General features: G+C 41.2%; 1 protein-coding gene across 1 annotated transcript in view; it reads right to left on the bottom strand.

The window, feature by feature from the left end:
* ARHGEF12 (Rho guanine nucleotide exchange factor 12) overlaps positions 1-8,960 on the bottom strand; it is a 146,254-nt gene extending 137,294 nt beyond the window's left edge. Inside the window, 1 exon segment of the mRNA XM_007450617.1 lies at positions 8,589-8,960. Within this exon segment, the coding sequence (XP_007450679.1) occupies positions 8,589-8,620 (32 nt within the window). The 5' untranslated portion in view covers positions 8,621-8,960.
* Between the last annotated feature and the right edge of the window lie 3,537 nt (positions 8,961-12,497).

Raw genomic sequence — 12,497 nt, 5'->3', positions numbered from 1 at the left:
TCTTTCCCTCTGCCGCAGTAATGGTATATTGGGTTCCAAAAATGCTTCAACCAATCCACAGCTGACAAGATGCAATGTAAGCAAGAAGTAAACCAGTAAGCCACGGATATTTGAAGGTGTTGCTATGGTAGCACAACCTACCAAAAGCTGATAGATACACCTACTACAGGCTAGGTATCAAGATTATTAAAATATTATAAGAATGTTTGGGAAAGTAGACACGCAAAAAAATGAACTATAGTTATCTTTGAGGGGAGAGTCTGAGAACCAGAGGGTGTATACGAATAGGGCTAAGATCAGAGGGAGACTTTATATAGTATTATATCATATGATCTATCACTTGAATTTTCATGCATGTGTACGTGTGTGTGTGTGTGTGTGTGTGTGTGTGTGTGTGTGACCTGAATAACGTCATCTGGACAGCTGGATAATTTAGGCGATTTTTTTTCTTCCTTATGCTTTTTAGCATTAAAAGGGAATAAAAATATAATAAAGCAGATAGTAATTGATTAAAAATGAATAAGAACTATCCTCCTACCCTTAAGGAACTCGAAAATTAGTTGCAATTTAGCTTTAAAGAAAACTTCTTTCCATAAAACATTCATTGTTAATTCTTTAAAGTGGCAAAGGCTAACTGGGAAAACAACATTTTTAAAAATTAGGAGTATAACACATGCAATTCTATCAGTTTGCTCATCCTAAGGTTTCAGCAAAGCAAATACAGGGTTTTGTATATGGGCGGCACAGCCACCGATCTCAAAGGAAGTCCTCTCAATTCCATTATTTTAGTGTATGTGCCAATTAAACTGGTGAAGAAGCTCGCTCTAGGTGTTAAGTTTCGTGAATACGCCTTAACCACAGACAAGCCTTAACCACAGACAGACAAGCCCTAACTACAGACAAGGTATCTACTCCACTAAGTTAACCCATGTAGGGTGAAATTATTTTTAAAAGCATTAGAAGAAAAAAGAAAAGGAAAAAATTCTAACCATGACTCTTGTGGTGATTAAACAACACTTGAATGGTTACAGAAGTCTCAAGGCCAATAAACTAATGCTTTACTACATGACTACGTTTTTACTTAAATTTGAGCAATAACCTGCAAATATGATTAGGGACATTTCCACACTTTTCATCTCAGGATCTCAAAGCACCTTACAAACATTAACTTAACCCTCATATCGCCTGAGAGTTAAGTATTATACAGCATTATAACCATCTATCCTGCCACTACAAAATATTTAAATACCCCTTCAGCAGTACTTGCCCTGAGGAGGTCTTGCCCAAACAGCCAATAAGACAGGAAGTAAGCTGACAGTGCATGTGCCACCAACAATCTCTGAAAAGATCAGACCCTTACCCACAAGAACCACTTCCCCTGAGTAAACCACAGAGACTGTACAGGACAACCACAACAGATCAGCTTGTGTCTGGAACACAGGCAGAGTTTTCCATCTGAAATCTATGGAAGGATATGTCTAAGCACCTTCACAAGGTATCTTATATGTATTTAAGTATATAAGTATATTTGGGGGACTTGTTACTCTTCTGGACAAGACATAGCCACCTTCTGCCTTGTATGATCAATTTCACATATAATTTATTCAGATGCTGCGAAGTCTCCAGTTTTTCAACAACAGAATAATCTACATTTTCTGAATCCACAGAAAACCTGCAAAATCCTCCTTAAGCTCAAGTGTGTGAACCTAAGATCAGCATTTAAATGTAATAGTTAACCAAAACTGTAGTCTCAGAGCAACACCTTTAAATGCCTACCATAGGCATCAAAAGACAAAGCAGTGTGACAAGTGGCTAAGAGTAAACATTAACTAAACCAGGTGTTCTTACATATTTCCAATTTCTTCATGAATTGTTACTCACAGTCCCACGACAAGAAATCTACTTTTTCACTGCCATTATTAGATTTGCTTCTCTCTCAACACTGGGAAGCCACCCAGGCCTATCATGTGACTGTGATCTCAAAAACCAGGATTCAGCACTTGAATTAGTAAGAGATCCTGTTTTGGTATGAATCTAAACTGTCAGCTGCATTGGTGCATGTTAATTTAGTACGGAAAATTTAGTATATTTCTCCTTTTACTGAAAGTCAGTAATGCATTCTTATGCAATTTAGGCAAGGCCTCTGACCTTTGGCACCATCATGAATTACCTCTGCAGAAACAAAAAGCTGAAAATTATTCTTGGTATTAGCTTCATAGGTTTGTCCTGGAGTTAGAAACTCTCTTATAAACTTCTTTCTTATAAGGCTATCTTGGTACTCTAGATATCCTAAGTAGAGAAAGTAAAATGCCCTAAATCTGGCCTGTTTCCAAAATTCTAAAGTTGAAGGAAACAAAATCACTAGCAAAACACAAAAGAACAAAGACATCTATTTAAATAATTTTAAACTAAGTATCAACGATAAAGGTCTGCTAATACAACATTCACAAGCTTTATAATCTTACATATATATATCTTATAATAATTTAAGTACCCACTTTTTCCTTCTGTTACTTATCATTAATAACAATTCTTGTAAATACAGTAAGAAACTAAAACATTATTTCAACATTAATAACAGTATATCTTACTCGAAAAATAGTGCTAAGCATTGAAAGTCTATTTCTTTTCACCAATTTGAAAGTCTATTTCTTTTCACCAATATGTGGAAATAACAAGAAAAAATAAAGTAAAACAACACACGCACAAACAATGGAAAAAATGACACACAATTTAAGATAAGACTGAAAAACCACCGCAAAAAAAAAAAAGGGAATAACAACTTACAGATGTATCTCACCATATGGTAACAGATATTTTACTTTAAAGCTACAATCACATCTCTTCACTTACTTCTAAGTTCAGAGATGTTTCATCTTCATTTCTGATTTAATTTTCAACCAAGGATGGCTTATCATCTGCTACACTTTTGACACATAACTGACAACACTGGTTACATTAGGGGCACTCATATTGGAAAGAACCACTTTGTAAACAAGGCTTTTATAACATGAGTAATTGCTTAATTAGTCGATTTGCTAATTATGCCGTTTAGATAAAACTGCTTGGGTTTTTTTTTTTTTTTTTTGATGGCGACATCTCCCGCATCCATTCTAAAAACTATCTAAAATAAAACTGAGTTAAAATGATCTTGAGAATCTCTTTACTCATAATTTTGGGCTATGCCTGGAGAAAACTGAAGACCCCTGTATTACAGTAAAACTAAGCTGGAACTTGCTGTTCTACCGTATGGGTAAACATAAAATATAGAATATCATACTTTGCAGCAGGACGGCGCCAAAAGAAAAACATCACTTTGCACTAGAAGAGCAGTTGGGGAAAAGTTAACAATATTAAGAGGAACAGGTTAATTTTAGACACGAATCAACAGAACATACAACTTGGCTAAGCAAAGAATAAGGGTGGGGGAAGGAAAGGGTGGTGGATAACCGTCTGGACCATTCACAGTCACATAAACATAAAATGGGAGGAGATCATTATTTAGCCTGGTAGAGCAAGTATACACAAGTAACAGGACAACTTAAAAGAAAAGTCTGTGCTAAAGATCAGGAGAAACTTCCTGACTACAAGATCTATCAGATTGTTGTGCAGTCTCCTGAGGAAGTGACGAGAGCTTTATCCTCTAGAGATACTTAAAATTAGAATGCATAAGGTACTAGAAAGCATCCTGTAAGAGAAAAATCCAACTCTGATTTAGTCAGCTTGGAAAGTTACAAGTAGAACAGAAAAAAATACACATAGGAAGACAATAATTTAAAGTGAAAAGTAGGGGACTTGAGAGCCAGAAAATCTAGGTCATGTCTTGGGGTCTATCCTTTCCAGTTTTATAATCTTGACCTAAGTGCTATGAGTTGCCTAAAGTGTAAGTGATGATCTGCCTCACGCTGAGCTGAAGAACTACACTACTATTGGATATCATTACATACATCAGGGTATTTCACACAAAAGGAAACAAAATATTTATAATTTTGATTTTAAAACTTCAGTTCAAATACCACTATTCTGAAGACCCTTAATTATTAAAAGGAAAAGGAGCATGTCTTCAAATGAAGCTTTAAAACATCATCCAAACCAAGTTTTAATGGTTGAGACTTAATGAAGTTAAGCTCCCTGTTTGTGAAAATGTGGCATGGTGAATTTCTAGGAGATAAGCAATTATATGATAAGAAACATTTTTAGTAACTTTGTTAGACAAGCATGATGTAAAAGTGCTTCTCCAGGGGCTTCCCTGGTGGCGCAGTGCTTGAGAGTCCGCCTGCCGATGCAGGAGACGCGGGTTCGTGCCCCGTTTCGGGAAGATCCCACGTGCCGCGGAGCGGCTGGGCCCGTGAGCCATGGCCGCTGGGCCTGCGCGTCCGGAGCCTGTGCTCCGCAAATGGGAGAGGCCACAACAGTGAGAGGCCCGCATAACGCAAGAAAAAAAAAAAAAAAAAAAAAAAAAGTGCTTCTCCAATTACCTCTGGAAAACCATTAATATATTCTGCTGCTTCTATATCCTGTACCAGTTTGGTAGGCAATTCATACCCATTTCTAGACAGCTGTCAGAAGAGGCAATCACATTTTGTTTACTCAAAGATTTTCCAACTGTTTTCCCTAGAATCACAATGCTCCACAGAAAAATATGTAAAATCCACCATTTATGGGTTTCATCAATGTATGCCTCAAATATCATTTCCTAAATTGAAATTTTAAAAAAGCCGTACATGTTAACTCAATGTCATATGCTACATTTTAACAACTGGAAGCCACTAATGTGTTAAGTGGTATTACCAGGTTAACATATTTTTGTAATGATTCAAATAAAGCTTCTCTTGTCATCTCACTGAATACATATGAACATCTTATAAATGTGCCATTTATCTGTAAGACTATAGCTCTGTACTTTTAAAAAAATTTACTTTGGACTGTACATGTTGACTCATGTAAAAGTGTACAAGTGAATGTACTACCGCATACCTGTATGAATCAGGATTTTAAACTGAACAACTAGAAGAAAAGACAACATAAAATTGAATAGAAAGCTAGCACTGTGATCCTGGTCCCCACTTTCAATTTGGTATTTATCAAATGACTGATTTTGTAAGTGAATGTGACAAATAATCTCACCTTGCAGATGACTCAAGCAGCCTTGAAGACAGCACACATACAGAATTTGTTTTGTTTTGTTTTTTAACCAAAAGTATTCTTATATGGCAGTGTTGGCAGAAAAAGTATCATGAATGAAAACGCTAATTACTGGGTAAAATGCATATAAAGCCACAGGTTTCCAGACTCACTTTAAAAACTTGCTTCAAAAAAACCCAAAAAACACAAAGAACAAAAAATTTACTTCAGTTAAACAAGCTTAAAGCTGACCTTACAGTGCTAAAGAAAAAAAAAAAAAAAGCCAATATATTTAAAACCTTTGTTTATCTATAAATCAAAAACAACAAAATCCACAAGTCCTAGACAAAAGTTCATTTACTTCAACAAAGACCTTTATACAAAATCCTACCTGTATTGTCCCTGAAAACTTATTGTTCTAGAAGATAGCCTGAAATAATTTACTCAGTCCGTTGAAAAAGCATTCTCTCCTCGTATCCCTCAGAAGAAATTCCAATTGCCACACGACCCCTAAACTCTCAGGGAGACACAAGCATCTAGGAGGATCAGAAACAATTAGGATATATTTTAGGACTGAATGCAGCAATCAATGTAAACCGAACAGCAGCAATCAGATATTTCTACCACTTCTGAAGCGCTGGTTCTAAAAATTGAAAAACATAGTCTCCGGGTCTCAAAGAAGTTACAGAGCAAGACACTGGATGGCATTCAAAAGCTGCTTAGATTTTTTTTTTTGTAACAGTTCAGATACACTACATAAAAACAGTAGCTACCATGAACACATAGTTTGAGTTTTAAATTGATAACTACGCCTTTAAAAGGGGGTTGGAGAGCCTGAGGAGTAGAGGATGAAGAGGAAAAAAACGGTAGTAAACAAATGTGTTAATTTAACTGCAAAATAATAACAGGATATAACAGAGTTCTGAGTATCCAAAGTGACCAATCAGAGCCTAAACATAGCTGAATTCCATCCCAGCCCCAGCACGTCCCTAACACAAGAATAAAACCCTTCTTATCTTGTTCAGCCATGTGTCGCCTGCCACAAACTGCAAAACAGAACAACGCCCAAAACCAGCTAGTCTGATTTCAATTGAGGACAGACAGACTCTGTAGTCAGAAGCACCACAATGAAAGAACGCTAACTCACACAGCTGGCCTGGTGGGTCAGCACACTCTACAAAACAAAGCCTCACCACATAGAGTACTTCAAACTTGAAAGGACCTTTAAAAAGGCACCGTTAACTTGCCAATAGCTCTAGAATCAGCAAAATATACCTACAGGGCACTGGAGTCAGAAAAGGAGAAAAGAGGATGAGGCAGGTCAGGCTGAGAAGAAGCTAGGAACTATTCTATACCCATAACTTTATTAAGGCATCCCGGCACAGCAACAACACTAGACCAGTACTATGTTCAAACCAGGGACAACTACTCTCCTAAGAGCCAATGGATGCTTGATATCTACAGAATAAGATATGTTCAAAGAAAAAGTAATGGTCACATAAGAATAAATCTTGTGGGGGGGGGGGCGGGGACTAGTAGTAAATTCCAAAGAAACACAAATCTATACTGTCTCAGCAATGCACATTAAATTAGGTGGCTTTTAAAGTCTTTCTTCTTTTAAAGAATATGTGAAATCAGGCAGCACCTGAACTCATCCAAGAATATTAATACCCAAACCAATTTGCAGATTCATCTTAGAATATTCATCTCGTAATCCTTTGTGCCTAGCACAGTGCCTGGCAAAAAAACAGGCATTCATTAATTCCACGCTTATTGTACATTTTTATCTCATCTAAGTTATAAAAAGAATACAAATCCCAAGATTTTATTTCCAGGATAATGGAAAGAGGAAGAAAATCTCTGAGAAGCAAAGAAGAAGAAACGTCATTACTTGGGGGCTTTTAGGTGATTTTCATGCAGAATGATCTAGTGACCCTAGGTTCTGTTTCTACAAAATTAAACACCCCTACTATTCCAACACATTAGTTCCTAATAAGACTTGTCTGCAGGGTCAACAGAGAAGGCAAGAATTGAATGAACAAGGAAAACAATTACCCACACACCCATGAAAGTGATTTCTCAGAGGCAAAAAACACCCTGAAAGGAAAAAGAATGGGAATAACTAAAAGAAATCAAGATAAACACTGTTGCTACTAGTATTAAATGTACTCTGAGAAGCTGAAAATTAAACACAGTAAAAAAAAAATACACAAACAAAAAATAAATAGTTTAAATATTTAATGGAATCTCTTAGGTGAACATTCACGTGATACTGAAAAGCATCAACAGGAACAGGAAATTCTGTTTCTGGAGTAGCTGTTATGGTATGACAATGGAATTTGGCCCTTAAAATCAACAAATGAGTCCTACAATTGGGTGAAACTCTCTTATTAGGAAATTCAACTACTTTCTGCTGGAGTACTATTGTTGTACCTTCTCATCAAAGTGCTTTCTTGGGCCCCTTACTTCAGTTATTTGATTTTTTTTTTTTTTAATGATGTAATAGTTTGAAGGTTGACCCAAAAAAAAGCTAACTGAAACCTGGGACCTGGATACAATGTCATAATTAAACTGATAAATAAAATGTAGTAAAGGAATATGCTTTTATCACTTAACCTAATATTCCAAAGAATAACTCTTAAGAGTAAGGGAACTCCACTGAAACCACAAATGGTTTAGCTCAGTTCACCAACCACCACCAAGCAACACAGTTAAGTACTATAAAGGACTCACCCAGCTCAACAAATCCACCTGCCAGCTTCTACTACATAATTCGCTTAGGCTTTACACCCCTTAAATGCAAATGTTTCTGGAATATGAAATCCTAAAAATGCAGTAATTAAGATCAAGCCCCATGATGTTCCCGAGCCCTTTTTCAGTCCCTTGATACTGTTCCCACCAGGAACCTGTGATTTACTCGTACTTCCAACATTCTGGAAAAAACTATTAGATAATAAACACTGTGCAAGTCAATGCTTCAAGGACATCAAATCCATAAATCATGCGGCAGTCTCAGAGTGAAGTTCACAAACAGAAAGTCCTAAAATGCAACAGTCTCTAGAGAACTACAGGACAGGAGTTAAAACTGATGATGCACCAATACCCCAGCCGACATCGGGCACTGACCTTCACCCAAAATGACCTTCCTCTCTCTGGTTCCAAGATCAGTACAGAATCCTAATGCAACTAAGGGCAGAAAAACACAATCGTGGCTTTACCTACCCCTCCTCCGAGAATCTGGAGAAAAGTTTCTCTCCAGAAAAAAAACAAAACAAAACTACGTTTCCAAATTCAATCAACCGGGTAACTTGGCAGCAACCCCAGACTAATTGCAGAGCTCGGAAATAACCCTCTGTCCGCTGCCTGTCAACTTCACTCGGCAAAGGCAATCAGCAATCACTGACCCTCCTGCTAGGTCGGGCCCCATCCTGGGAGGCTAAGCGCAGGGGGAGCTTCATACCAACCTGTCGGTGATAGTAGACTGTGTGCCACTCATTGGGGCCCTTGGCGAGAGGTCCTCCTTTTATCCAACTTGCATTTTACAGTAACACCTCCACCCCACCCCCAGCGCTCCGGGATCAGGCCCGACTCCGTAGGGGACACAAGAGTCCAACTCAAAACTCCATTCAGTCATCTAGAACGTCCGACTGGAAGTGGTCAAGGGAAGGGGATGTGGGTGGGAGCGAGGCAAGTTATCTCCCAAATCAAGCCGAGCAAGTCCGCTAGCAGGCGAGTTCTAGAGCTAAGGAGCGATCCTCCTCGGGAAGGCACCGGAGAAAACTTTGTCACGGAGGGAAGTCGGCGAGCCTCGGGGAAGGCGGCCCGGGAGTCCCTCCGGGGCCGGGGTGGGATCGGCTCGGGGCTGGATGTCGGCTCCTCCTCGCGGCCTTGGGGGCCTGAAAGTCTCCGCGCCGGGCCGGGCCCGCTGGGCTCCGCTGTCTATCTGGGGCTGCCGGCCGCTCTTGGCCGCAGTCTCGGCCGCGTCTCGGGCCGCCCCGCGCCAGGCGCGCGCGGCTCCATGGCCCCGGACCGGGGTACAGCGCTCGTTCTCCTCGCCGCCCCCACCAGGCTCCGGGCGCCGGGACAAGCGCGGGTGCCGGGCAAGGGGGGGGGGGGGCCCCCGGCCGGCCCCGACGCGCCGGTAGGCGGCGGTTCCCGCGAGGGGCGGGAGTTTCCCGTCCGACCCGGCCTGGAAGCACCAGCGCCGGAGGCCGGCGGCGACTCGGAGCGCAGGGCCGGCTCGCCGGGTCCTGGGGCCCTCGCGGGAGCGCGCGCGGCGGGCAGAGGAGGCCGCCAGCGGTGGGGGCCCCGCGACAATCGCAGGCGCGCGCACGGGTTCCGGTTCCGGTTCTGACTTCCCGGCCCCGGCCGCATCCAGCGCGAGCTCTCTCTTCCCCTCCCCCGTCCACTTTTTTGGCCTCCTCCCCTCTGACTTCGGGAAGCCGCCTCACCCGGGATCCCTCCGCGGCGCGTCGGGCCGCCCCCGCCGCCCGCGCGACCCGCGCTCGCTGTCCCGCGTACCGCCCTCCGCTCGCCGACCGCGGGTGTGCGCCGCGCGCGCGCGGACGCCTCCGCCGCAGTCTTGTTGGAGGGAGCGAAAAAGTAGTTCTGCGGGGCGGAGGAAGGTGGGTTCCGTCTGGTTCTGGGAGTTCCACCCGCCAACCCACTGTTGTCCCCAGGTCCCCGGGAATGCCGGAGATCTGTACTTTGGGGTCTAGTTTGCACCAACTCGGCTTTCGCCTGAGACCGCCAAAGAGCACGCCCCCAATCCCAAGGAGTTGTGGATAAGAGGTTTTTTGGAAATTACCCACCCCCTTGTCCTCGAAACTTGTATTCTTTAAGGCAGCATACTTGTTTTCCTTTTCCGATAACACGCACAGACTGCTTTTGGCCGATGGAAGCGAACTCAGATCCGGGTGACCGGACTCCACTCCTCTCTTGCGAAACAAACCCCAGCAAAGAGAGGTTTTGGCCTTGGCCGCTCACCTGGGGCACCTGCTGGCCACATTCCAGGGCAGGAGCCGCCGCGCACCAGTCTTGGGTGCACGCAGAGGGTTGGAGGATGGAGGTGTATAGGGCTGGGGAATTGGAGCCAGGATTTCTTCGTATAATGTTTGCGTTTAGGCTGCTTCTGCCTTGGCAAAATGATATGTATTATTTGCCAAATTGAGCAAGCATGGTGCTTTCCACAGCGACTTAACAAGCTTGTTGTGGAAAGAAATGGGAGCAGAAAATAAAATATATTTATCCAGTAAATAGCATTACAGTTCTCTTTGAAGAGTTCCCCAATAATATTTTTTTCCCTGCTGGGTAGATAGATTTAGATAACCGTCCAGTTTTGATTGCATAATTCAGGATTACAGCGATTCAAGTACCATGTATAATGTATTTCTTCAATTCCGCCTGCAAACATCTGAAGTGGCTGTCTCTTTATCCAACTATTTTCAGACTTTTGAGTTCAAACCTGTATTGATGGGTAAGGGTCTTTAGCCTCTTTGTGGAAATCAAGTGGCAAAGCAAATCTAACAAACAGTGGACGTGGAGAGGGGAAACAATTACTTCTTAACAATGCTGTTGCTAAAAGTCAATCCGCAACAGTGCATAAAAGGATCATTATCCCTGAATAGATGCATGAGCTAAGGCTGACGTTAGAACGGGTAAAAAAAGAAAAAGATAAACAGAGGCCAAAGATGACTCTTTATTGCTTGATTTTTTTTTTTTTTTAAGTTCAGCGCACAGCCAGCTAATTTTGTAATGTTTATTTTGGGAAAGAATAGAAGCAGATTAGGGTTCCAAGCCACTTTCCTAATGATCCAACCAGGACACATTGCCACCTGCTGGTGTACCCTAGCATGATAATTCTATCTTGAAAACTCATAATTGCACATTTTCTACATGTAACTGGAAAGAGCTCCATCAATCTATAAAAAATGACCAAAATGAAAACCTTATCCCCAAACATTTGTCTATCTTAGACATACTAAATATCTTTTTGGCCCTATTCTAATAATTTTATAGTATGGGTATCAAATTAATTGGACCCAATGACTCATCAAATCATGCATTTTAAAAATGAGTTCCCCTCTTCTCTTCAAGAATGCCTCACTACACGAACTTCAGGAATAAAACAAACTGGGAAAGTTTCCTAATTCACCTTCTCTTCCTTGCATACAAAACCTCTTGGCAGGCTGCTTTCAAGATCTTTCCAAACTTAAACAGACCCAAAGTTCTAGCTGTGAGCAAAGAGGGCATTTGCTGTGGGAAAGCTTCAGAAGATGGTAAGCAAAGGATTTAATTAAGTCAGTGGTTATTCACTCCACAGCTATTATTTTTAATGATGAAAATCTCTATATTCAGGCACAAAGCTCTAATGGTAAAAAATGTCCCTGAAATCCTCTTTACAGCCGTTGATAGCTCTAGACTGTTTTAAGTCTGTGTATAGAATACCTTCAGAAGAGTCACACCAATTTAAGCAGAACACACACCTCAGGGACATTAGTCCTTTACCTAGAAAAATGACATTGGTGACACCATCCACTGTGCAAGCTCTTTGAGAACGTTTTCCAGTGGGGGGTAATTCTAAACTATATCCTCATGCCTTCATCCATTCTTTCAACCTGCTTATTGAGCACCTACTATGTGTCTAACACTGTTCCAGGCATGGGAAGCAGAGTCCGAGGACAGCCGAACGGCCTGTTACTGTGGACCCAAGTGGACATCATCATTCTCAAGGCAACTGCTCAAACAGGTGGCAAAATAAGAAAGAAGTTAAGTTCTTCCTCCTTCTTTTGGCAAACTGTTTTCTATATGTAATTGTTGCCTCAAAAAGTAAGCAGTATTAGGAATGGTGGATGGTAAGAACAGCTACAAAGTATTTTACCGATAAGTATAAATATGGGTCAACATTTCTGCAGGCCAAAAGCCTTTTTTTTTTAAGCTTCTGGCAGAACCAGAACAGAGACATAAAGCCAGACTCTGGGTTGATAAAAAGTTGTTTATTTTTATAAAATTTAGTACAAATCTCACTGAAATATAAATCCTTCTTGAGCAGTGTTAATGACTATTACATAGTAATCTAAATGCAAATGAGTACTTCATGGGTCCAACCACACCACATGTTAATTAGCCCTTCATGTACCTCTCATGTACAGACTCAGCATCTTAACTGCTGAGTCACCTTCATTTCACATTTTTCTCTCAGCGAGTTTCCTTCAGAGTTATCAGCTACAACAGCAAGAAAAGCTGAAATGAGGGATTCTCCTTCCCTTATCACTAGGTAGGTTTCTCAAAATTCAAGAAACCTAAGTACATTCCCCTAAAAGAGCAAGGTCTGCAATCCCTTCACTTCTGAGGTGGAAGGAGAAAAGAATGGT

This window comes from Lipotes vexillifer, unplaced genomic scaffold, assembly GCF_000442215.2.
Source record: "Lipotes vexillifer unplaced genomic scaffold, Lipotes_vexillifer_v1.1 scaffold352, whole genome shotgun sequence".
NCBI lineage: Eukaryota > Metazoa > Chordata > Mammalia > Artiodactyla > Lipotidae > Lipotes > Lipotes vexillifer.
This window is presented reverse-complemented; position numbering and strand designations above follow the sequence as displayed.